Source organism: Quercus lobata, chromosome 10, assembly GCF_001633185.2.
Source record: "Quercus lobata isolate SW786 chromosome 10, ValleyOak3.0 Primary Assembly, whole genome shotgun sequence".
Taxonomy (NCBI): domain Eukaryota; kingdom Viridiplantae; phylum Streptophyta; class Magnoliopsida; order Fagales; family Fagaceae; genus Quercus; species Quercus lobata.
In genome coordinates this window covers 14,853,192-14,880,547 of record NC_044913.1, presented here as the reverse complement: position 1 = coordinate 14,880,547, position 27,356 = coordinate 14,853,192, and the positions used below count along the sequence as shown (strand labels likewise).

Here is a 27,356-nt window from a genome sequence, read left to right as displayed (position 1 = left end):
AGTGTCAATTTGGTCATTGGACTTTTGAGTTATACAATAACTCCTACTCATTAGTTTTGTGGCAAATAACATTTTGTTACTATTTTTCCATGAATTTTGACGAATTTAATCTCATAATATGCACATATTATTAATGACATTTCAAAATTATTGATAGTCTAGTAAAAATCATGTCTAGTTATTAAATTTGTTAATCTTTAACGCAAAATAGTTGTAGAATGTTTGATTTGTCACAAACTTAATGTGTTGGATGTTAATTGTTAAGATGGTCTCAATCATCATAGAAATTTGGTAAATACGATCGTTGAACTTTGATGCGAGTGTCAATTTTGTCATTGGACTTTTGAGTTATACAATAACTCATACTCATTATTTTTGTGGCAAATAACATTTTGTTACTATTTTTCCACGAAATTTGTCGAATTTAATAATGTAATATGCATATATTATTAATGATATTGTGAACTTATTGATGGTCTAGTAAAACCATGTCTACATCATGTTATTAAATTTTTTAATGTTTAATGCGGAATTGCTACAAAATGTTTGATTCGTCACAAATTTGATGTGTTGGATGTTAATTGTTGAAATCAAAACTATAGTGAACAAACTAACACTCATGTGAAAGCACGAGTGATATCAGTAAAAACCTCTTAAAAATGCAACACACACTATTTTAGAGAACTAAAATCAACAAATATTGATTATAAAAAATAATAATAAATAACAAGTGTTGAATATGATGTAAAGCTTCTAACAATTTTCCTTTTAATACAAAAAATCATATTATTTATTAGAAGTTTACATTAAATTTGTAACAACACCTTACTTAACTATACTCAAAATAAAATATAGTCATCGTTTAATCGTTACATGTACTGGAAGAGTCAAAATAAGATAAATCAACCTGTTAATAAATTCATATCTTTGACTTTTTTCCTCTACAAATTCTTTACATAATTTCATAATTAAAAAAAAAAAAATTCTAAATTGGCCAAAAGTCTAGCCTGATGAGAACTTTATCACACATAGGCGTATATGTTACTAAGACATGTTTCAAAACCTTGGGCTCATAGATAGCCCCCCCCTTTAGTCTCTATAGTCCATATGGCTTCATTATTATATCCACCTTGATGACTTCATTCTATTGATTAAAATCAATTGTAATGCTCAACAACCCGTCCCCCAATCAAAAGAAAAGAACTAAAACATATATAATCCCTTTTATTTGACAAGATATTAACTCTATCTAGAAACTTATTAGCAATAATTAGTACCTTTCACTAAGCATGGCTTAAACAAGGTCAAATTTGATTTCCTAGTTACATTATTTATGGTAATCATCATTACATTACCATTTTTTTACAAGAAACACAAAAAGGTAAAAAAGAAAGAAAGAAAGAAACATAGAAATTAAAAAGTAAATAATAATACATATAGTTATATGTTGTAGTATTTATTTTATTGAGTGAGTTTGTAGCCTTAAGCTACAACCAATTTTGTAGCTAAATTTTGTCCAATCACACGGACAAAGTTTAGCTACAAAATTAGTTGTAGCCTTAGGCTACAAACTTACTTAATATCTTTTTATTGGATGTGAATTTTGACAAATCCACCATTGGATTACATCTTCTTCTTATATCCTCCATGCTTGTAAAATTTCAAGAAAATTAAAGATCAATAGCTATGTCATCAATAAATTTTTTAAATTACAAGTTTTTGTAATTTAAAATTATGCACAAAATATAAGCTTATAGATCATGTAGTAAATGATATCCAATTGACACAAAATTTAACATGTGTATTAAGGGCGTAAAGAACATGCAATTCAACGGTTAGATTTTCAAAATATGTTGTAGTATTTATTTTATTGAGTGAGTTTGTAGCCTTAAGCTACAACCAATTTTGTAGCTAAATTTTGTCCTAATCACACCCCCACATAGATAATGATAATCCCATTCCTTAATCCCTTTATGTCCCCATCTCTTTCTCTCTGTCTTTTTAGTTACTTTCCCTCATCTAACCCTACTTTCCCGTGAGTTGGTGTTGGCAATTTTAGGTAGAATAAAATATTGATAATATAATATAATTTATATTTAACTATTTTTGAAGTAGAAACATTTTAAACTCCTTAAAATTTAGGTAAATTATATTAACATAATCTAAGGTTTGGGCTATAATGCCAACCAGGTCTAATATTTTTCAAAATTGACCAATTTAGTACAAACCATTTTAAAACTGATTCGTTATATTTTTTTTTCAACTGACTTAGGGACTAAGCTAGCTTTAAAGATCAAATTTTTTAGTTTTGAAAAAATTTAGACCTAATTGTCATTAACTCAAATCTCAAAATATATGTTAATGAAATTTAGAAGTAAACTATTGCTAACAAGTTTAATCTGCACTAAATTATCTTAATAACTAATGAGTATAAATAAATAAAAAATGTTGAAAAAAATAATTTACATTTTTTTTTTTTTTTGGTTTGTTGGGTTAATCAAACTCCCATATATAAAATAATCACAATCCTTAATCCCTCAAAAACTTGCCTCTCTATCTTTCTTCTCTCTCGTCTTTTTATTTTATTTTTTTTTAATTTTCCCAATCCAACCTTACCCTTCCCCGTGGGTTGGTGTTCGTGCTCCGTCTGTTAAACACAGACACCACCACTGTTTCTCTCTCTCTCTCTCTCTCTCTCTCTCTCTCTCTCTCTCATTTCTAGGTTTCACCGCCGATCTATTTCCGTCACCGTCACAGTCACCGCATAAAATTCCAACTCTACCCCTCACATTTCTCTCTCTATATACACATATACATACATACATATAGATATAGATTCTATATATATATACACACATACATACATATATGCATGTGAATCGAATTTCTGTGAACTCAATCCATGGTGCATAACAAGAAGCGAAACGCTGCTCCTCGATTAAAGCAATCGTCGTCGTCTTCATCTTCGTCGGCGGAGGCTGTGGCGGCGGTGACGGCGGCGGTGGGGGGTTTGACATCCACCGCCGCCGATTCCGACGCTGTGGTGGATGTGGCCGAGCACGAACCGGGGCCGAATACGGCGATGATCGAGTCTTCTGCTGCGGCGGCGTTGGTCGAATCGGACCGTTCGTCATACTCAGCGATAAAGCTAGAGTGCGAGAAAGCCCTAACGGCGCTCCGGCGAGGGAACCACAACAAGGCGCTGAGGCTGATGAAGGAGTCGTGCGCTCGGCACGATGGCTCGGGCCACTCGGCGCTGATTCATCGGGTTCAAGGCACGGTTTGTGTGAAGGTGGCTTCGATAATCGACGACCAGAACGCGAAGCAGCGGCATTTGAAGAATGCGGTGGAATCGGCGCGGAGGGCGGTGGAGCTGTCGCCGAATTCGATCGAGTTCTCGCATTTCTACGCGAATTTGCTCTACGAGGCGGCGAGCGACGTGAGGGAGTACGAAGAGGTGAAGCAGGAGTGCGAGAGGGCGCTGGGGATCAAGAATCCGATCGATCCCGCGAAGGAGAGCCTGCAAGAGGAGAGCCAGCAGAAGTTACCGACCGCCGGTGAGAGAATTAAGCACGTCCGGGAGGAGCTCCAGCAGTTGATTCAGAAGTCGAACATTTCGACTCTGTCGAATTGGATGAAGAATTTGGGGAATGGGGACGACAACAAGTTTCGGTTGATTCCGATAAGGAGGGCTACGGAGGACCCAATGGAGGTAAGATTGGTTCAATCTCGAAGGCCGAATGAGATCAAGAAGGCGACTAAGACGCCCGAGGAGAGGAGGAAAGAGATTGAAGTGAGGGTGGCTGCTGCAAGGCTGCTGCAGCAGAAGTCGGAGTCGCCTCAATTGGAGAATGAGGGTGGAAGGGATGATAGGGGATTGGATTCTACGTTGGGGTCGGGGTCGGGTTTGGGGCAGAGGAGGAAGAATGGGAATGTGAGGAAAAATGGGTCGAGGGCTGAGAGGAGGGATTGGGTTCGGTCGTATTGGAATTCGATGAGTTTGGATAGGAAGAAAGAGCTGCTTAGGATTAGAGTTTCTGATATCAAGTCACATTTCGGGTTGTCCAAGGATGGTTTGGCGAATGAGGTGTTGGCGGAGGCATTGTCGTTTGCTGAGGCTAGTAAGGCGTGGAAGTTCTGGGCTTGTTGCCAGTGTAGCGAGACGTTTACTGATTCGGAGTCTCATAGGCAGCATGTTGTGCAGGAGCACGTGGGAAAGAATGTCGATAATGAATGGAATGAGAAGCTTCTTAATTGTCCTTGGAAGCCGTTGGATATCTCGGCTGCAGTTGGGCTGCTTGGAAATGAAAGAAAAAACAAGGATTCTGAGTTTGCTGAGGATTTCTATTCAGGGAATCATATGGAGGACAGTGATGACTACTTTAAGGATGCTTGGGATTCTTCTCCTGAGACAGGAAGTTTTGGGGATAGTTGCAATAATGTTGCTTTAAAGAGCAATAACTATGATAAAATTACCAACATTGAGTTTAGAGAATGTGATGAGGACCCTGGCTCTGTGACAAATTCCCTTGATAGTTGGCCGATATCTGATGACACTGAGCGTGGAAAGCTTCTCGAAAGAATTCATGCTGCATTTGAGGTTCTTATTCGACACAAATGTCTTACTGCAACTCATCGTACTAATGTGATACAATTTACAATGGATGAGCTACATGGTCTTGCTTCTGGCTCGCTGCTTTCGAAACTTCGTTTGGAACAATCACCTATGTGTATCTGCTTTCTTGGAGCTTCCCAGCTCAAGAAAATCCTTAAATTCTTGCAGGAACTATCAACTGCTTGTGATTTAGGTAGATATTCCGAGAAAAGTAGTAGTCCAATGGATGATGCGAACAGTGGCCCCCAAGTTCATGAGATTAAGGAGAAGATTGTTCTTAATGAAGATGCATCATGTCTCCTTCTGGATGAAAGTTTACTGCCAATTGAATGTGCTCCTGGCACTGGTCATGGTGCTGCAATAGATAATGTGGCTGCTGCTGGCACTGCAAATGGGGCTCTAGCTGATGCCGATGCTATGCTATCCTGGATATTTGCAGGTCCTACGAGTGGGGAACAGTTGGCTTCGTGGATGCGTACAAAAGAAGATAAAATACGAGGAGGAATGGAAATCCTGCAGATGCTTGAGAAGGAGTTCTGCCAACTACAGAGTCTTTATGAGAGAAAATGGGAGCATATAAGGTATGAGAAAGCGTTGCAGGCAGTGGAGAAGCTGTGTCTTGTAGAAGGTAAGAAGAGGGAGAATGTCACAGAATTTGTACATAGAAGCTACGAGTCTGTCCTGAGGAAGCAGAAAGAGCTGCTTGAGAGTGAGAGTGAGAGTGAGAATGATGTGATGTTCAACGACAGTAGGTTTAAATTAGATGCCATATCAAATGTTTTAAAAGAAGCAGAAGCTCTAAATGTTAATCAATTCGGGTATGAAGAAACTTATGGCGGTGTGAATTCCCAGTTATGTGACTTGGAATCTGGTGAACATGATGATTGGAGTGCAAAGGACTATTTGCATCAAGTGGACACTTGTATAGAATTTGCAATTCAGAGACAGAAAGAACAGTTATCCATAGAGGTTAGTTACTTTGTTATAGATGCACTCTTTGATAAAGATATAGATATTGATCCTTTCTATTTTAACTCACTTGTTTTGTAATGCAGCTCATCAAAATTGATGAACGAATTGAGCGAAATGTTACCGGGAAGCAGCAGTTGGAACTCAAGCTTGAGCCTGTTTCTGCCCATGATTATCGGTCAATATTGTTGCCTCTAGTGAAGTCATACCTGAGGGTTTGTATTTAACTCATGGAAACTTGTGTCACGTTTCTCTTCATTTTAATGGACTAAATTTTTTATATTCCTCTTCTACTTTCTCTTTCAGGCACACTTAGAGGATTTGGCTGAGAAAGATGCCACAGAGAAATCTGATGCTGCAAGAGAAGCATTTTTAGCGGAGCTTGCACTTGATTCTAAAAAGAGTGTAAGAGGAGGAAGCGATAATTCCAGGCATACACATGAGAAGACAAAGGATAAGAGAAAGAACAAGGAGTACAGGAAATCCAAAGATTCCAAGGTTTACATTTTGCAGTCTGTTTTTGTTTCTTTTACTGCAGTGCTAGTTAATCTATGTATAAAATATTTGATGATTTTTTTTTTTGGGTAGGCTACCGGTGGTCTTGAGCAGCACATGCTTCATCTTGAGACCGAAGAGCCAGTGTATGTCTGTTTATTACTCTAAATATGGATGCCTATGCGTCTCTTTCTGAAACGTGCGGTGATTTAATTATGAAAGCTTATACGGGGTCTAGTCTGTTTCTAATAATGCTTGGTTTGTCTTGTGCTGCAGTTCCTTTCCAGTTGCATCTGATGGTGATCATCAAGATTCTGAGAGTGTTGTTTCTGCCAATGGTCATGACTTAATGCAACAGGAAGAAGAATTTAGACTTAAATTTGAGCTTGAGGAGGAGGAAAGAAAGCTTGAAGAAACCTTGGAGTATCAAAGACGGATAGAGAATGAGGCTAAACAGAAGCAACTTGCTGAGCAACAAAAGAAATCCACTCGAGCATATACAGAGAAGGTCGCAGAAGGATTGCATGATGTTTACTTGAAGGCTGGTGCTGATGATCAAGATGTACACGAGAAGCTGAAACCTTGTACACTGGTAAAAATTTCTTGTTTCAGTCTCTATTGTTTGATTTTAGTTTGATAGAAGTTTGTGCTTATTCTTCTCAAGTTCCATTTCACTTTACAATTGGACTGTTGAATTGAATACTGGACATAATATGCCAATGAGCTATAGCTCAACTGGCACTTCCTTATGGTATGGAGGGTGAGGTCATCGGTTCAAGACCCACTGGGTGCCTTTGTGACTTACTAATTAAAAAAAAAAGGGATACTGGATATAATTTGACAACTGACAACCAATGCCATGCTGTTTAATTTAGAGGAACTCCTTTTTTTAGATATTGAGTAAAATTTTAATGAACTTGTACCTTTTCAGGATCACTCGGTGGAGAAAGATGGACTCCCGAACAATCTAGAAAACATGCTTCCAAATGGTTCCCCTGTATCTATGAGATCTTCTGATGTTTCTGGTGCCAAAAAGATGAGTGGTACAAATGATGCTAAGGCTAAACAAGGTTGGTAAATAGTAAGGTTCTCAAATGAGCTTGGGTTGATTTTTGTTAGAAGATGTGTTAACTGTATATTTTTTATCTGCTGGGTCAGCTAATGGAGGAATTTCAGAGGATGGTTTTTTGTCATCTGATCGACGGACAGGAAGGAAAGGTAAACGGCAGAAGAGTTCCTCTAAATTGGTTAATGGAAAGTGTCAAACCATGTCATCTGAAAAGGAAAGTAATGATGTTGGGAGTTCGCATATTGAAGGTCACTTAAAAGAGCAAGATATATTTCAAGACACTCCCGGTACAGACAGTGGTAAGCCTTACACTTTTACAAGTATTTCTTCTTTAGTACTATGTTGTTTGTTGTTACTGGTTTTCTTCTATTAACCTTCAAGGTGCTTTCCAGTGGACGGGCATTAATGTTTTTGGCCATTTTCTGGGAATTCAGAATTAACATGACATTATTGTCTCTTTATGTTTTCAAGGTGGCCCTTTATTGTTAGAAAATGGAACAAAGACATTGAGACAATTGCATGTAGAGGATGAAGAGGAGGAAAGGTTCCAAGCTGACCTTAAAAAAGCAGTACGCCAAAGCCTTGGTAAAATTCTTCTATCATCTATCTATATAACCTTCCTGTTGTTATGTTAATTTACTGAATTATATATAGTTAAACTAGGCATTGGGACCTCTACAAGCCAAGTCATGGGAGTTGAAAGTACAGGGGTTCAGTTGTTAGCAACCTTCACTACTTATATGAGTGGTCCGTGTGTGGGGTTTATGAATAGTAGTTTTATTGTGTTGTTCATGGAGTCCCTGCTTTTTGTATATAATTCTTTATTCCTGTAATTTTATAGGCTTCTTTGTGTCCATTGTACATGATTTTTTTTTTTTTTTTTCTTTTAATAAAAAATTATTCTTAGCTATCTGCTATCCAAAAAAAGAGTCATGGTAGTTGTAACCTGGCAAGTTTTTACCTATTAACTGATTAGTTGTTTCACTAAACTGTGCTGTTAAAAAATATATCTTTTCTTGAGAATTACACTTCCTTGGTATTTTGGTAGGTTAAAATTTTGAAGTCACATGCACATGGGTTAGTTTGTACACTTTTACTCACAATTAGAATAAAAATTCAGCATAATTTCTGGGAATCTTTAAAGCAGTTAAATCATTTAGCTCATAGAAATAGAGTTGATAAACAATCTTTCTGGCTGCATGTGTGAGCACAGCACTTGATACAACCCAATGCAAGTGTCATTAGTGCACATTTGTTAAAAAGAAAAAAAAAAATGATAGTTTGACTCATCAATCAAATCGCATTTCTTGAATGTGAAATAGTTTTTTTTTGAATCAGTAATTTATTGTATGTTAAATAGTTTGGCCTTGACTTCTTGATTGGGTAGGTTTGGCCTGACCTGAGTCAGGGGAAGGAACCATACTTTTTAATTTGTTGTATGCACCTATAGATTTGTGTATATTTGTATATATGCAGGTGTATGTATTGTAGACTATGTTACTTATCAAAAAAATGTATTGTAGACTATGTTACTATGCTAAAATTAACTGAAGTTGTAATATTGTTTTTATAATTCAATTGTTACAACAAGTAGAGGAGTGGGAATTCAAACCCTGGTTCTTCTCATAAAGGAGACTAGGTAATGCGATTGAGTTACAAGACTCTTTCTACTGAAGTTGTGAGAACTGAAAGTCATAGTCTTTCAACTTGTTTAAATTTTCTTTCCCATCAAAAAGCGTTTTCCCATCACCTTGATAAATTTACTCCGTCTCATTTGTTCTTGCTGATTTTAGTTTTAATTTAGCTTGACAATCTGAACGTTGGGTCAGCTGGTTGAGATTGACTGAATCTTGCAAAATTGCTTCAGAATTGGCTATAATTGATGCATTTACTGGCATCTTGTGCACTTAGTTTTCTTGGGGTGAGGGATGCTTTGTGGTGAAGGGTAGTTGACCATAAATATGGCAGAATGTGGGGGAGGGGAGATGGTGTTCTAACAGTGTTTAGGGTCCACATGGGGTTCACCTCTGGAAGAATATCAGGAAGGGTTGGGGTGGCTTTAACTGGTTTGTCAGTTTTAAGTCAGGTTGGCTCTTCTATAAAGTTTTGACATGACTCTAGGTGTGGGGTTACCTTTGCCAGAGACTTTTTTAGAACTTTTTGGTATAGCACTTGATAAGGACTCCTCAGTGGAGGAACTTTCGTTTTTTATAGAGGAAAGTTACCATTGGGATGTTTGTTTTGTTTGCCCGGTGCAAAACTGAGAGCTAGAGTTGGTTGTCTCTTTTATGGATTTGATCTATTCTGGGCCAATAAGACGGGGTTGGAATGTATACCCTCTGTTGGAATCCATCTTCACAGAGTGTTTTTGAAGTCAAATCCTATTAAAGTGTTACACTTGACAACTTAACCTTCTTTTCCTTGGAAGAGCTTGTGGAATCCTAAAGTGCCAACAAAGGTCAGTTTTTTTCCTTTGGACAGCAGCATTGGAGAAATCGTAACTATTAATAATCTTTGAAGGCAGCAATTGGTTGTGCTAGACCGCATGTGTTAGTGGGATGGGGAAACTACTGATCATTTACATCTCCATCGCACTGTTGCTAGAGAGTTGTGGAATATGATCTTTTTGTTGTTTGGGGTTTACTGGGTTATGCTGAGGGGTGTTGTGGAGCTTTAAGCTAGTTGGTAGGGCAAGTTTAGCAGGTGCAGAAATGTTGCAATATGGAGCATGATCCCCCATTTTCTCATGTGGGGTATTTGGCGGGAGAGGAACAATTGGACTTTTGAGGGATATGAAAGATCAGTTCATGACGTGAAGCTTTTATTTCTCAAGACTTTGTTTGAGTGGATAAATGCTTCGAGCTAATTTTCTTTTGCTACATTGCGTGATTTGCTTGATTATTGTACTTTTCATGTTCAATTTCTGTGTACCTGTTGTACACTTCTGTGTTCATGGATGTCACTCTTTTGTTTATTCAATGAAATTCACTTATAAAAAAAAATGTTCTGCTTCCCTTCTTTTTGATTTAGAAATAGTTGCAACTCTCTGATCTTGTATATCTGCTGTTTTCAGATACATATCATGCTCAAGCACATAAGAAATTGCCCTTAGTTTCAAGTTTAAGAACACAACGGAGGATTTCTCCCGAAGCAGGTAAGTTGGGTGCTTCACCAAATGAAGGCACGGTGGAGAATGTGAACGGAGCAGATGTTTTAGGTACAGGGCTGCAGAATGAAGTGGGCGAGTACAATTGCTTTCTGAACGTTATCATACAGGCAATGAGTTATTTTCCAATTCATGATTTTTATCAATGCAGTTTCATTTCTTTGTTTCATTTATGGTGTTTCCTCTGGCCTGAAATGTTGTTTTTTCCCTTTCCCTTTGGCATGAATTTAGTCCTTATGGCATTTAAGACGATTTCGAGATGAGTTTCTAAGGAAAGCAGAATCAGGGCATGTTCATGTGGGTGATCCTTGTGTTGTCTGTGCATTGTATGAAATCTTTACTGCCCTGAGCATTGCATCTACAGATATGCGAAGAGAAGCGGTGGCCCCTTCTTCACTTAGAATAGCTCTGAGCAAACTGTATCCAGAAAGCAATTTCTTCCAGGAGGTAGTTTAATGGAGTTTTGATTGTAGGCTTTGGCTGTTAGCTAATTTTTACTTCAGTTAATCTTCGTCATGCTCATTATCATGAATTTAGACATGGTGATGGTTTTTATTTGTAAAGCATGTCTAATATATCTGCAACTGACTGCTTATTATAAAAAAAAATCTGCAACTGACAGGCTCAGATGAATGATGCTTCTGAAGTACTGGCAGTGATATTTGACTGCCTTCACCGATCATTTACTACTGGTGGTTCGACTGTTTCTGATACTGAATCAGTGGAAAGCAATTGCAAGGGGTCCTGGGATTGTGCAAACAATTCCTGTATAGTGCATTCACTTTTTGGAATGGACATTTTTGAGCGAATGAATTGCTACAGTTGTGGTCTAGAGTCCAGACATTTAAAGTATACTTCCTTCTTTCATAATATTAATGCCAATGCCCTCCGAACCATGAAGGTATCTCATAGGAAGATTTTTTGTACAATTACTTATTTTCCTAATGGAGGAGATATAGTTTGAGGGATCTATTTTTCTTTGTTAAGTACGTTTTCTGATTTCTATGTCTCCTTTCAGGTTATGTGTCCAGAAAGTTCCTTTGATGAGCTTTTAAATCTCATAGAGATGAATCATCAGTTAGCTTGTGATCCAGATGCTACTGGGTGTGGGAAACTCAACTACATCCATCACATTCTCTCAACTCCACCACTTGTTTTCACAACAGGTGAATTATTAGTTAAGAAAATTTTCACCTGGGTAAAATGCTTTATGTTGAAACACAGAATCACATAGATATGTTTGGTCTTGCAGTTCTAGGTTGGCAGAATACATGTGAGAGTGTTGATGACATAAAAGCAACACTGGCAGCCCTAAGTACAGAGATAGATATCAGTGTACTTTATCGTGGCTTAGATCCAAAGAGCTCACATAGCTTGGTTTCAGTGGTATGTATACTTGAATGAATCTCAAATGCTCTTTTGATACAGATATATTAGAATCTTTTTTTTTTCTTTGCTGTAAAATAGGAATATACAGGTTTAGAGAAATATGTTTTCAAGGTAAATAGGCTATTTTCTATTGTTTAGCTAGAAGTGAGGAAATTATTTTGGCTGTTTGCCTTGCACCAAAAATATCTTTAGAGAGATAGAAGGTTTGAGAGAGAAGAGGTGGGTTTAGTGTACTTCTTTGTTCTAGTGGTGGTGCTTGGGTGTCAGCATTGACTAGGCGGATCTTGAGAGCCAAGGGGAGAAGGGGGGGTGGGGGGGTGGGGGAAGAAAGATCAAAGACACACAGAAGAGAGAAATATCTACATTACACAGAGAGAGAGAGAGAGAGAGGCCCACCTTCCCCGACAGCAGATGAGATTGATAACTGAGTATTGACAAAAAAAGCTTATTCTTCAGCTCCAATTACTAGACTAAAATTTTGCAAGAGCAAGTAGGAACGGCCTGGTTTGGAATTGGATCCTTAGAAAAGGGATCAAGGTGTGAATGAACCACCAAATCAGAGACCATGAAGACAACATTGTGTCGTTGTTCCATTTCACGATGTTTCAGGACTCTTGTTGTCTGGCCAAGTCTTATTTGGCTTCACCTCTGTAGGTCTATGATAAGCTTGTGAACTAGGTTCTTGGTATAGAAGCTTGAGCTGAGGTGAGTCTTCTTAGACAGTGAGGCAGTGGTTCGAGTGGTTACTTCAGAGTACCATTATAGGTTTTTCAACCTTAGATTGAGATGACAGGGAGATAGCGAGCAAGCAGGTGAGATGGCGAAGGGGGAATTGGAAATGACGTCTATACAAGTGGAACTTATAGACAAAAATTTGAGCCCTCAATTCCTGGTTTAAATTCAATTTAGAGTTACATTCTACAAATTCTTTACCATGGTTTTCTGTTCAACAAGGAAAACTGGGTTGATTGGGTTTTTCTGGAAGCACAAAAGGTTGAAAAATATGGAGAACATGTATTTTGGGAAATATTTTACATATTTTGCATCAAAACAAACAGCTCAGTTTGGTTTGTCATGTTCCTGAAAAAGATGACTCCTGTTTTGGGGAAGTGAGAGAAGAGAGAAGGGGGGGGGGGGGGGGGGGGGGAGGAGGGGGTTTGATTGATGACAGATTATTTGAGTGAAACCAGGATTAGTTTTTAAAATCTTTTTTTTTGAAACATAAAATCAGTTACTTCTGTAGGTACAGATTCCATCAAGACCAATACACACAATGATGCAGAGGTTGACATGAAGCCTAGCCTCTGTTATTGATAATGCTAGCTAGCTTCCCACCACCCATCCTAACGTATCCCCATCTTCCAAAAGAAAAATGTAAATCTGTTGTTTTTTGCCCATGCACGTATTTGTGTATCTGGAACCATGAATTGGAGAAAGTTTCAGAGCAACCATTAATTTGACTTGTGTCTAATTGTATATCTAAGGTGGCTTCCTCATTTTTGCATGTATTTTAATGTGTGATTTTATGTTGGTTGGCAGGACCTTATTGATGGGGCACTGTTTTTATTTTTTATAATCTCTGATATGTTTTCTGTAACTTTTAGGTTTGCTACTATGGGCAACATTATCATTGCTTCGCCTATAGTCATGACCAATGGATTATGTATGATGATAAAACTGTCAAGGTAAATTCCTTTCTTTCTGTAAATTGTGCCATCTCTTCTGCCCATCCTTGTGTTACAATCTGTATTTTATGATTAGGTAATTGGTGGTTGGACCGATGTTCTTACCATGTGCGAAAGAGGGCACTTGCAACCGCAGGTTCTTTTCTATGAGGCTGTAATCTAGTTTTCTTGTTGGAACTTGTCGCATTAGTTGCCACAATAGAGAGCGTTGAGTTGGAAGTGGCTTGGCATTCAACTGCTGTATATGGTGAGGCGTTGTTTATATTTTGATCCATTGCTGCTCACACCACTGCGGTTCAGACAGTGAAACCTGTGCCGTTTTGTTATAGAAAATGTTCAGAAGTTTTGATATAAAATTGAGTAGTGACAGGAAGCAAAGAGTTATGTCAAATCATCAAGGGTTTTGGAGCAACTGGTCCTTCCAGGGAAAGATAATTGTATTAAAGAGGTTTTTATTTCAACTTAAGGACTTATAGGTAGCCCGGCATGTAGATTTTGGTTCTGTTGCTTCAGAATACTGCTTCAGCATAGTAGGGACATCTAAATCCCTGGAGTTTTCCTTTTCTTGGATCTTTTTAATAAGATGTTTTTGTTGGGGGAAATAGCAGTATCATCATAAAAAGATTACATGGCGATTTATGCAGTGGAGGAGCATATCACACTACAACCGAATCGAGTGCGCCATTTGTTGCCAGAAGCATATATAGCCAGTTGTCAGGGTAAATTTAGTTAATTAGATTCAAAATCTCTTCTAAATATTTTCCCTTTTTCTTATGAAATACTTTCCCCCCCAGTTAAAAGAGTTTTTGTATAGATCACATTTTGGCCGTGTGAGCCTTCATAATGCAGCTTACACAATCACAATTCTTCAGCCTCTGATTACTCATGTCATTTATTGCTTAAAATTTTTGCTTCTCTCTTCTTATTATATCCTTTTTTTAAGGGCTCTTTTTATCATATCTATGCACGCAGGATTTGTGCTGCTGCTGCTGAAATCAATGTCTAGTGTATTTTTAGTTCTTACTATTTTTTTTAAACAAATATTTTCATCAATTTGTACAAGGAAAAATGATTTGTCAATATCTTTAAGTTGAGATTTGGCCGATATTTAATAGTGTCAGTTGTATCCAATATGGGTCACAAGATCATGCATCTGAGTTTTGTTTCATTATTATGTGGTTCACAAGATCATCTAATTGTATCCTTATGGGTCACAACTCACATGATTAAAAAAAAAAGGGTTTATGCATCTGAATTTTGTTTCTTTTACTGAAACTTAAATATTGGCTGTGTGAGAGGGAAAAATATATCATGTATTGGATACATGAGTTCTTCCTTTCACATGAGGACTTGTGGGGTTTATCTCGTGTGAGAGTGATGACTTATGCACCCAATACATGATATACCTTATGCACCCAATACATAATATACCTAATACCTCTTCGTGTGACAGAGCTTAGACTTAGGTTAGGAGGGAAGGAGGAGAGTGACTGCTACTGGATTTTCTTTTTTTATTTTATTTTTTCCAATTTGACCTTTTAAGTCGAGGCTAACACCATTTTGTAATTGTACCTAAGTTTTGCGGATGAAAAAACTTGTGTTACACTATTTCCGTCCAATAAAATTGAACTGTGACCCAACTTTATGTCCCCAGCAACCACTACCTTAGAAACTGAATAAGCAAAACAGCAAAATCTGGCCCTACACAAAAACGGGTCTGTGTGAGCTAGCTATGACCATAAAAGTGGCCCAAAAAGTTAGGAATCTCCCAAAATCTCAACATTTGTCCCCAACGAAGTTAGGAATCTCCCAAAATCTCAACATTTGTCCCCAACGATTAAAAACTTAAAAAGAATCGTTCCCTATAATATTGCCACTCTCGTCCATCACTATAATTCTAGAAGAGTTCTCCTATGCCAAATCTCCGTTTTACTTTAAAAGGAAATGCCAAGAACATCTTGTCAAATCTTAGATCTAACCTTGAACCCAAGTCTAGGCTAGTCTTTCCTTTGACTAATGGTTGCTTCTATTTCTAACTTTAATTTCGTTATAATTTTAATTTCATTGTGGATAACGTCTTGGGATGCATGGCAATGGAGTGGGGTAGTGTTGGATCATAGATGTTTTGTATGGTTGTACCTGTCTTGTTTCTTTTTTGAAAACGAAGTAGGTTGAGTTTAGATTGGCTTGAAGATGTTTTATTAATGGTTAGTTTGGGAATATCTTATTTAGCTGGAACTAAAAACTTTTTGCTAAAGTGTAGAAAAAAAAGTTAAAGGTTAGCTGAATAGTACAATGTGACCTATGAATAGTACAAAAAAGTAGATGTGGCAAAATGGGCGGGTCGGATCGGGTCAATTGGGTTTGCGGGTCAAACGGGTTGCGGGTCAAAATGGGTCATTTTTAAACGGGTCGAGTCGGGTCGGGTTTACCCGTATTTTTCAAACAAGTTTTTTTTTTTTTTTTTTTTTTTTACAAAAACAAATCAATGACAAACTGTTTAGAGAGAATGAATAAAATCAATTAAGCAAATGAATTGCACTTAATGTCACTTGTTAATATCCTTCCAATTCTAATAGTTTTGAGCATGACAAAAATTATTTACAGTCATAAATTCATGATGGAAAAAGTATTCAATATTAATAGTTCATTGTCAAAATGCATATAATTACAAGTTTACATTTTCAAAAAGAGATAGATCTTAAAACAAACAAAACAAGTAAGCCAGCAAAGTAGCAAGTTATCGGTCTTCTTAAATGCACATGTTCTTGTTGCATTTAAAATAATAGTAAAGTTAGATTACTTAAAAAGATAAACTAAACAAAAAAAGATTTAAAAGTAAACATAACATATTAATTAAAGAAGAATAAGTAAATATTTTATAAGAACTACAGCTCAATCTCAATCTACTCAGAGTTGGTAGCAGATTCAGCACTGCAAATATTCATACTTGCAAATTAGAGCTCAGCTAAATGAGTTTTATTTTATTTTATTTTATTTTTTTTAATGGTTGTCTGACTCTTGACAGCCTTGGCCCTTGCCTTGTGCTAACGTGTGTGGTCTAATGGTCTTGTCTCATGGCAATTAGCAATCACTGAAGGGCCCTTGCCTTGTGTAAGGTGTGTGGTCTAATGGTGTAACGTGTGAAGGCTGAAGCTAGGGCGGCTTTTTTTTTTTTTTTTTTTTTTTTTTTTTTTTTTTTTTTTTTTTTAATGGAAAGCAGTGCACTGAAGCTAGGCTAGCTAGCTTTTGACTTTTGATGAATCAAACAGTCATTCTTTATAATATATAATATATTGATTATAAGTTTTGGTACTTTGTGCTTTATGCACATAGTATTAGTCTTGTAATCTAAATATTTTTTTAGCGAATTTTTTTTAACGGGTCGTGTTACGGGTTATTCGGGTTAGGTTGGGTTGACCTGCAAAAAAATCAGGTCGGATCACGGGTCAATTTATTTTTGCTTTAGGTCAAAAAAATCGGGTTTGGGTCAGGTATTTTTCGGGTTAGGTCGGGTCGGGTCAGAAAATTCTGACCTGTATTGCCATGTCTACAAAAAAGAAGCCAAAAACTTAAATAAGCTGAACTTTTTATCACATCCCAAACAAACTCTAATTATAATAAACGATGAGATAAATATGAAATATAAGGAAAATGGTGACCTTGAGCATATTAAGAGAGAATGAGAGATGTTTTTTGAAAAAATGATAATAAAATATGTATATATATATTCAACGCAAGGTGAGGTAAGACAAGATGTGGCGAGCAAAACCTGTCTTTGTCCTATCACCTCTTCGAGGTAAAGAAAATTCATGCAAGCGAAATGAGATAGAGTTGGTCAAATAGGGCTGGATAACTTCCAGACTAAGCTTGTGCGTTCAATGTCCAAGCTCCTGTTTACTTCTAGTGACACTCTTTTCCTACCTCATGATAGCCATACCTTACTACATTCAATGCATGCATTTTCCTACCAAAATATGCTAATGCAACACCCTCAAGACCATTTGAATAAACAATTCCTTTAGGGGGCCTTCTTGTGAAATGAAAGAGACTGGTATAGAGCTTGGTCCACTATCACCAAAGCCGAAAGTGAATGGGCCATCTAGCTAAAGTGAATTTGTGGGTCACCTATAGTCCAAACCAATTGTGAGGCCCAATCAGCATCAATAATATATTTTTTTTTTGGGTGTAAATATGAAATTTGCTAATCATAATAGTTATTAATAAACATTTATTATAACTGCATTTGTAAATGGAAGCATATATTCTAGTATTAGACATTTGTTATGATTATTTTTGTGTATGGAATTCTATATTCTACCATCTAAGAATATGGAAAAAAAACTATCTAAAGAAAATATAATAATGTATTAAGATTTTAATGGGGGTTTAAAACTTTAATAGTTAGGGTTGTGTTAACAGGCACCGTACCATCAAACTTTGTGTGGGTATTTTGTTAGTTTTATGCATTTTAGGGTCAGTTTTATATACTTTAGAGTCAGCTTTATACAATTTTTCCAATTTATTCTTATTTTTTATTAAGTGAGACTCGTACTATTTTAACCTTAACAAGCACTGGTGTGGTGCTTGACTGCTTGTTAATATTTGCCATACTAGTTTTACACTTTTACTAGAAAGTTTTTTTTTTTTTGGTCGATGAAAAACTTTTACTTGAAAGTTGATTTTGGAATATTCTGGCCGATATATATTCTGTACATAAAACACGGACTTATTGGATCTGTCCCAAAAACTAATTTTTTTTTTTTTTTTTTTAGCAGAAACAATAGTGGACTTTATTATTTATATAGAATCATGTTGTACAATGAGGAAGAAAAGCATTCTTCTAACCAAATAATGGCTTCTTCTTTCTCTTTTGCAACACTAGGCAGATTCTATCAGTATTCAAAAATTCACCAAGTTCAGCCAAATTACTTCCCACAATGACTTCCAATGTGGAGACAGGGTATTTTTGTTATACCCTTCATGACTCGTTTAGGAATGACCAATACATGGTATGGTTGGAGAATCACAAGAGGTATTATAACGAATCCGGGTATTTGGAGTTACCAATGTGTGGTCGGGGCACATATTGTGTTTTCTGGCTTATGCTTTTTGGCAACTATTTGGCATTGGGTGTATTGGGATCTAGAAATATTTTCTGATGAACGTATAGGAAAACCTTCTTTAGATTTACCTAAGATTTTTGGAATTCATTTATTTCTTTCAGGGTTGGCTTGTTTTGGGTTTGTCGCATTTCATGTAACAGGGTTGTATGGTCCTAGAATATGGGTGTCCGATCCTTATAGACTAATTGCAAGGGCACAATCTGTAAATGCAGCGTGGGGTGTGGAATGTTTTGATCCTTTTTTTTCCGTGAGGAATAACCTCTCATCAAATTGCAGTAGGGACATTGGGCATATTAGCCGGCCTATTCCATCTTTGTGTCTGTCCCCCCCCCCCCCCCCCAACGTCTATATAAAGGATTATGCATGGGAAATATTGAAACTGTGCTTTCTAGCAGTATCACTACTATCTTTTTTGTTGCTTTTATTGTTGCTGGAACTATGTGGTATGGTTCAGCAACTACCCTGATTGAATTATTTGGTCCCACTTGTTATCAATGGGATCAGGGATACTTCCAGCAAGAAATATATCGAAGAGTTAGCGTTGGGATAGCCGAAAATCAAAGTTTATTAGAGGCTTGGTCTAAAATTCCTGAAAAATTGGCTTTTTATGATTACATCGATAATAATTCGAAAAAAAAAGGGATTATTCAGAGCGGACTTAATGGAAAACGGGGATGGAATAGTTGTTGGGTGGTTAGGACACCCTGTCTTTAGAGATAAGGAAGGGCGTGAACTTTTTGTACATCGTATGCCCACTTTTTTTGAAACATTTCTAGTTGTTTTGGTAGATGGAGACGATATTTTAATCAAGTGTTTTGACCTGGGATGCACGAATGCGGCTCTAGAGCCATCGCACCCACATCCGACATGGCGGGATGCGGCGACGCAGGAGGGACGCTGCTGATCGCGTGTCGGGCCACGTCCTTCCACGTGGATTTCCTGACTCGCGCCAACGCGGCTCAAATCTTGCCAACTCGGGCTGTATTGACCGAAACCGGTGAAACCGCTGAAATGGCCGGTTCAAGCCGAAACGGCCGAGTTAGGCCGAAATTCAAAAAAAAGAAAGAAAGATGCAAAACGCATCATTTGAACTTAACCTAAGACCCTAGGACTCTCTCACACACTCTCACTTTGTCCAAACACTCTCTCTCACTCCGTCCCTCATCTCTCTTCTCTGTGCTCTCTGCTAGTCTGCAGTGTGCTTGGCTTCAGGTGTGCTCTCTCTTCTCTGTGCTCTACTAACTAAATCTAAATCCTTGCTTATTTAACTTTATTCTATATATTTCTTTTGAATTTTTACTCTCTATTTTTTACGATTTCTCTCTTTCAAATTGCTTAGAAATGAATTTGTGAATCGGAAAATTTGTGTGCTTGCTGTGTTTTTTTGCTTGTTTTTTCGGTTCTTGTGGGAGTTAAAGGGTTTTGTTATTAATATGGCTGCTGTGATTTACAAATTTATCAGTTAGGATAAGAATCTTATCCTAACTGATAAAATTTGTGAATTAGTTAAGATAAGATAGGATTCAGAATTGATTTGTGAACCTGTGAATTTGTGATTTGTGAATCTTAGTTTCTTTTCAATCTTAGTTTTATTTAGTTAATAGTTATTACTTATTACTCATTGTGATTTGTGAACTTGGGTCTGATTTATTATTAATTTATTTAGTTAATAGTTATTATTTGTAGGTTAAATTGAATCTATTGAATTTGCAATGGACAAAGTTACTAGCACAAAAACTTCACCTCCATCTAATCAAGAAGTGCAAATGATGAATCTCCTCTTTGGCAATATGTGACTAAAGTAGAAAAACCACCTGGTGCTTCTGTTAAATCAAGTGGAAACACATACTTTAAGTGCAACTATTGTGGTATAGTTTATATGGGATCCTATTCTAGGGTTAAGGCTCATTTATTACAAATTTCTAGCAAAGGTATTAAAGCATGCCTTAAGGTGACAAAGAGCCATAGGCTGGAAATGCAGCGAATGCATGATTAAGTTGAGAATGATAAGTTAGAGGGAGAACGGAGAAGTAAAATTCCCTTACCCCCACCTCCCCCAGGTTGTGGGATATCTATTTCCCCATTTAGGAGACAGGAAGGGAGTGATAGTACAAATCTGGTTGATGGTAAGAGGAGGAAGGTGACTATGAATTCTACTTTGGAGAAAGTATTCCAGAATAATGCTAGACATGATTTGGATAGCAGAATTGCTAGGATATTTTACACCGGTGGGCTTTTGTTTAACTTTGCAAGGAACCTACATTATTGTAGTTCTTATGCATATGCTACTACCCATAGCATTCCGGGTTATCTTCCTCTTAGATACAATGCCTTGAAAACAACACTTTTGCAAAAAGAAAGAGCTCATGTTGAAAGAATTTTGAAACCAATTAAGGACTCTTGGCTTGAAAATGGTGTAAAGGTGCGTTTGGGAAGCGCGTTTGCGTTTCCCAAACGCACGTTTTGCGTTTTCAGCCTTTTCAGCCTGTTTTTTTTTTTTTTTTTTCCCCCCGCGTTTTGGCCAATTTTGTTACTGTTCATTCACTGTTGCGCAGCAATATTTGACTTTTTGTGAACAGTGCACATTTTGCACTGTTCATGGACCCACAAATTACACTTTTCAGTAACTTTTTTATTAAAAATGTGTCCCACGATATTATTCACATATTTAAAAATTATTTTGCTACAGTGTTTTTCAGTTTTCAGTTTCAGTTTTCAGTTTTCAGCTGTATCCAAACAGACCCTAAGTATAGTTTCTGATGGATGGTTAGATCCACAAATGAGGCCTCTTATTAATATTATGGCTGTATCAGATGGGGGTCCAGTGTTTATAAAGGTAATTGATAGGCCAGGTGAGTTTAAAGACAAACATTATATTGCTGGGGTGTTGAAGGATGCTATAAATGAGATTGGACATGAAAAAGTTGTCCAAGTCATCACTAATAATGCTAGTGTGATGAAATCTGCTGGAGCTCTTATTGAAGGTGAGTATCCTAAAATATTTTGGACACCCTGTGTTGTCCACACTCTCAATGTAGCTTTGAAGAATATTTATGCAGCAAAAAACACTAAAAAGAATGAAGTTACATATGAGGAATGTAGTTGGATTACATGTATTGTTGATGATGCATCATTCATACGTGTTTTTATCATGAACCATTCAATGAGGTTGGCAATGTTTAATGAATTTTGTCCATTAAAACTGCTCCAAGTTGCTAATACTAGATTTGCTTCAGTTGTTGTAATGTTGAAAAGGTTGATGTTGATAAAAAGATGCCTTCAAGCCATGGTTATTAATGACCAATGGGCTTCTTATAGGGAGGATAATGTCGCAAAAGCTCAAAAGGTGAAAGATATGATTCTAAGTGATCTTTGGTGGGATAATATTGATTATATCCTTGAATTCACAGCACCCATTTATGATATGCTACTAATAGCCGACACATATAAGCCTTGTCTTCATCTTGTGTATGAGATGTGAGATTCAATGATAGAGAAGGTGAAGACAGTAATAAATCGACATGAAGGCTTGGAAGATGATCAGTATAGCTCATTTTGGGATGTGGTATATGATATACTCATTGATCGATGAACTAAAAATTGTACACCACTACATTGCTTAGCTCATTCCTTAAATCCTAAGCAAGTACATTTATTTTTATTTTCCTTAGTTCACCCTTTTAGTAAAACACATGTTTCATCTATATTTGTTTTTTAACCTTTAACTAGGTATTACTCCATTGAATGGCTTTCGGGGAATCCAAAACACATCCCTCCACATCGAGATCATGAAATTTCTATGGAAAAAAGTAAGTGTTTGGAGCGATACTTTGAAGATGAGAATGAATTAACAGTGGTGAAGTTTGAGTTTGCTACATTTTCAGAAGGGAGGTTTCCTTCACCAGATGCCTTGATAGATAGGTGGGTCTTACAACCTTTGGTTTGGTGGCAATACCATGGCTTCGCATTTCCAACTCTTCAAATCCTTGCCCTTAAACTTCTTGGACAACCTTGTTCATCCTCATGCGTTGAGAGAAATTGGAGCACATACAAATTCATTCATTCCTTAAAAAGAAACAAAATGGCTCCTGCACGCGTTGAGGATTTGGTATATGTGCATTCTAATCTTTGACTCTTGTCAAGGCGCAATGAGGTGTATGTACATACAGCAACAAAGATGTGGGATATTGCAGGAGACCCTTGGAATGAGAGCGACATACATGGAGGAGCTGGAATTCTTGAGAATGCAACCCTTACACTTGATGAGCCAGAGTTGGAGGCCATGGTTATTGGGAATGCTAACACTAGTGCTACTACTAGTGAAAGTGAAGTTCGAAGTGAAGCTATTGATCTTGAGGATGATGATGTTAGTGTTTGATTGTCTTGTTGATTATCTTTTATTTTATTTTAGTTTCAAACTTGTGAGTTGTATTTTAATTTCCGAACATCATGGAATGTTTTAGTTTCAATCTTGTGGGTTGTATTTAATTTATGTACATTATGTTTTAGTTATTATTTACTATCGCTCTTAAATTTGGTATATGTTTATATAATGTGAAAAAGTATGCTTAGCAATATATTAAAAATATATTGTAAAAATCTTTTTAATAATTTTTTAATCGCCGAGTCTCGCCGCACTCACACTCACATTTTTCAAAAATTGCCGAGTCCCGCACCCACACCCAAGTCTCGAAACGCACCCGTGCTTCATAGGTTTTGACAAAATTGCAAGTTTATCCTCATCATAAAACATGGGTTCAAATTCTTCTTCACCAGTGTATTGAATCCAATAAATGATGCCCATAGAAGTCCGTAAAGCGCCAAACAACAACCTCTTGATTTACCAAAGCATCAATATAATATGGAGACGAATTTTGAACATCAATATCCACGTTGTCCCACAATAGCATGACCAAGCCACCACCCAGACCAATTCTAGAGACTGCAAAACCTTTATTCAAGCCCAATTTCTTCTTTAATCTGACAAAATCATCCATATCCAGCCGGGTTTCAGAGAGAACAAGAACCTCGGGACCTTCTTCATTCGCCAAATAGCGAAGTTTTCCTGTAATACCTCTGGGATCCCAAGCCCTCGGCAGATGAGGCTTAAAATTTTCATGTCGGAGGACGGGGTTGAGAAGCAACCCCAGTTGTTGAAAGATAGTGAATCTGGTTATTTTTGTCAATTGTTTGTTTCTTGAGAACAGGGGAAGGCAGGCAAGGAGAGTGATGGTTTATCTGCATCTGAAGATTGACGTTTAGTTTAGTTGTCACAGGGGTAGGGTAGAGTTTGAAATTTCAAAAACCTTACTGCTGCTGGAGTTGGAGTTGCGTAAGAGGCGTTTCCAGGATCGTAGGGGAGGTTTAGTTTGATCCGAAAAAACCTCAGAGATATTCGGTGTAGTTTCCATATTCTCAATATCAAAAGTTTGATTCCTCCCCATATCAATTGTTTTGATCCGAGTCTGAACCCTGAAATTGAGGACACGTTAGCTTAGTAGTGCTAGTTGTTTCATCTAAAAGTGGTTGCTTTGAAATCAAACTATGTGATATATCTTCCTTAGCCACAACTGCTACCGGTGCATGCATGGGAATTTGAATTTTTTGAGGAGATATCAGCTATACTAGAAGATGTCTAGCTGTCATCAGATTGGTTTTTCCGATCACCGTCGGAGGGGATAACAGTTGATGACAATTCTGAGAAGGTTCCTCTTCCACGGATACATGTGCTTCGTCCACATCTTCCTCTCCTGATCCTTCGAGCCAAGCTCCATATTGAAAGAAAGTCATCATCCTCCGACCAAACGAAAGGCAGCTATTTCTAGTTATTATAGAATCTTCTGCCTGTTACGTGAAAACCGTGAAGGTCAAGCCCACGTGTGGCCCAGGATACAACGGTAAAATTACCAAAAAAAAAAAAAAAAAAGAAAAAAACAAAACTAAAGCAGTGTGACACCAAACCACTACCTTATTAAGAAACTGAAAAAGCAAAACAGCAAAATCTGGTCACACAAAAACGGGTCTGTGTGAGCTAGCTATGACCATAAAAGTGGCCCAAAAATTTAGGAATCTCCCAAAATCTCAACACTTGTATAAAAACTTTAAAAAGAATCGTTCCCTATAATCTTGCCACCCTCTTCTTTTACTCAGTCTTTTCCACACCCAGCAAAATCCGCGGCTCATAACAGACCTGTTCAGGTCAAAATGCAAGCTTTTTCAGTTCCAACAATATTGAATATAAAAATTACCTCTCTCTCTCAATATTGAATATTCTCTCTGCCCCCATGTCCCTTTCTTTATTCACTTTCATTATTTATGACCATCATTTCCTTCTTCATCAAACTTTGCTTCTTGGCCTTGCACTAGCAACTTTTATCATATTGAGGTGGTGTTGTGAATATGACCCTTAAGGGTGGCACAAGCCAAGCTTGCGCTGCATGTAAGTACCAAAGGAGAAAATGCTCATCCGAGTGCCCTCTTTCTCTATACTTCCCTCCTGAACAACCAAAAATGTTTCAGAATGCTCACAAGTTGTTTGGTGTCAGCAACATCTTGAAGATACTAAAGAATTTGCAGCCATGTCAAAAGGCTGAGGCAATGAGGTCTATCATTTACCAAGCTAATATCCGCGACAAGTTCCCCGTGTATGGCTGTTGGGGGATCATCTGCCAACTACAATACCAAATTCTACAGGCTGAGGAGGAGCTTCATGCTGTTCATGCGCAACTTGAGATGTACAGGCAACATCAGCATCACATTTCTTCTCTGCCTGATGACATGGCCGCTTCGCAATTAGAATTAGGCATGGCGCCGCCTAGTACTAATGCTCTTTCACTCTTCAATCACACTCCACAGCCTTACAATGCTGTGGATGCTTTGCCTGTAACACAACAGCAGCATTCTTACTGGAATAGCAACAGGGCTGCTTACAACTCTGGTTACATGGATACTAAGGATAACGTGGGAAATCCATTTTGGGTTCAACATTCTTATGCCAATAATGATAACAACAGTAATAATTCTTTGGCAATTCAATCTGAGTTGGTCTCCTCGCAACCACTAGCTATCCAACATGAAGTAGTTCATGATTATGATGAGATTCATCCATTTTTCGATACCATCGATGATAGGCAATCCTACATAGATTCCAAGGAGCCTTATGAGTCAAGGTACATTAAATTATTTGGATATAGCAATGGTTACATGGTTGTCCATTGTGATTATATTCTCATAATTTCTAGTAAAATATAGGGCTAATAGTGTTTTTTTCTGAGTCCATTTAGTTAGGTGTTTTGGAAGCTTAAAAGAATATTTTTAAAATTCAAAACTCTGTTTCATTGGAGTGACTTTTTATAACTTTTTTACAAACACTCATTTTAAATTCAAAACATCATTTTGCAATAGTTGTACAAATGCACCATAATATAAAGTTGATTCTGCAATTTTAGTTTTATTTTTGTATGAATGATAATTAAATGTGATATGCAGCTCGGAAGAATCATTGAAAGATACAACCCAGTCCGTTGAACAAGTTGCTGAGAATGAATTGAAGAGTGCCGCTGCTTGCTTCAGTCTTACAAGTGTCAACTGATCAAATGAGCTGAAGAGAAGTAGTCTGTTTTCCATTCTTTATCATTTTTTTCCTCCTTTCATAGATTAAATTCCACAATTTTGAACTTAAAAAAAAGAAAAAACCCTTTTAGTGAAATTTGAATATCTCATGAACTTTATAATGAATTACTTGGTTATTCCAAGTTTCTAAATAAATTTTATTTTATTGTTTGTGATTGTTTCTAAAAGTTTGCAAATCAACGTGATGGAGGCACTAATAGTCACTACATTTTATGTGGATTTTATTTTTTTCTATATCATTCATTTGTGTATTAATAGTACCGCGCGAGTCTTAAAAAAAAAAAAAAAAAAATTCTGATAAGTAATGCTATATGACTTCTTAAATATTTGCCATTTTATCTTAGTCATATGCTGAAACCGTGTTACAAGATGTGCGATGCATTTATTATTAGTTTCCTCCGAGATTTCAAAATATTGTAATATTTATTCTTCTATTTGATACAAAAAATAGAAAGATAATATAATTATTGTAGTGATTTGATTATACTATGTGTTTACAAATTTAATAATTTCATGATATAGTGATTGGTGTATAAATATATATATATAGTTATAATTCTTGCTTACTCAAGACATGCAAAAATCCTTCTCTTTTTTTTTTTTATTTTTTTATTTTTTATTGTGTGTCATTAAATATATATATATTATTTTTTCTTTTATTAAACTTTGTTTCAACTGCTACAAAAGTAACTAAATTTGAAGAAGAATAATATATTTCAAATTAATTATATTTTTCTCATAGAAATCTTAGAAAAATGGCATTAAAATTTTATTATACTAAAATAATTAATGTACCACTTAAAAAAAATTAATATAACAAAATGAATGTATTTATCCTATTAGTAACATTTTACTGTAAATTACATAGAATAAATACTATAATGTTGGTTTTCTATATATTACATGTCATTTGAAGAAGTTAGAAAATCTAAATGGTTAAGATTAATTTTAATGAATTCAAAATTATTTAGTTTTTGATGCTTTATATATTATTTGTTGCCAAATAAACTAAACATGAGAAAGATTGTCATAATAATAATAATAATAATAATAATAATAATAATAATAATAATAATAATAATAAAAATAAAATTATTATTATTATTATTATAAATAAAAATATTTTCTTATATAAAATTTATACAAGTAATCATATACAGGCGTTGAACCACTAAGAAGGGTGGGGGACCACCCCCAACTTCTCAAATAT

General features: G+C 36.5%; 2 protein-coding genes across 2 annotated transcripts; both read left to right on the top strand.

Annotated features, from left to right (window-relative positions):
• The first annotated feature begins 2,548 nt into the window (after positions 1-2,548).
• LOC115964174 lies at positions 2,549-14,316 on the top strand. The gene is made up of 15 exons (XM_031083528.1): positions 2,549-5,584; positions 5,671-5,799; positions 5,891-6,082; positions 6,173-6,225; positions 6,356-6,671; positions 7,011-7,149; positions 7,238-7,447; positions 7,620-7,733; positions 10,222-10,424; positions 10,546-10,761; positions 10,937-11,215; positions 11,333-11,480; positions 11,567-11,700; positions 13,308-13,388; positions 13,465-14,316. Exons 1-15 carry the CDS (start codon positions 2,903-2,905, stop codon positions 13,549-13,551), a joined length of 4,983 nt encoding a protein of 1,660 aa, XP_030939388.1. The 5' UTR covers positions 2,549-2,902; the 3' UTR covers positions 13,552-14,316.
• Positions 14,317-24,899: 10,583 nt separating this feature from the next.
• On the top strand, positions 24,900-26,340 carry LOC115965889 (LOB domain-containing protein 27). The gene is made up of 2 exons (XM_031085182.1): positions 24,900-25,683; positions 26,003-26,340. Exons 1-2 carry the CDS (start codon positions 24,914-24,916, stop codon positions 26,103-26,105), a joined length of 873 nt encoding a protein of 290 aa, XP_030941042.1. The 5' UTR covers positions 24,900-24,913; the 3' UTR covers positions 26,106-26,340.
• Positions 26,341-27,356: the final 1,016 nt, after the last annotated feature.

What these genes read in the sequence shown, in the direction of transcription:
- LOC115964174 (XM_031083528.1), top strand. Translation starts at nt 2,903, where the DNA reads ATGGTGCATAACAAGAAGCGAAACGCTGCTCCTCGATTAAAGCAATCG. An exon ending in TGATGCTAAGGCTAAACAAG is followed by an intron (nt 7,150 to 7,237) that starts GTTGGTAAATAG and finishes CTGCTGGGTCAG; the next exon opens with CTAATGGAGGAATTTCAGAG. An exon ending in TTCTGAACGTTATCATACAG is followed by an intron (nt 10,425 to 10,545) that starts GCAATGAGTTAT and finishes GCATGAATTTAG; the next exon opens with TCCTTATGGCATTTAAGACG.
- LOC115965889 (XM_031085182.1), top strand. Translation starts at nt 24,914, where the DNA reads ATGACCCTTAAGGGTGGCACAAGCCAAGCTTGCGCTGCATGTAAGTAC. An exon ending in AAGGAGCCTTATGAGTCAAG is followed by an intron (nt 25,684 to 26,002) that starts GTACATTAAATT and finishes TGTGATATGCAG; the next exon opens with CTCGGAAGAATCATTGAAAG.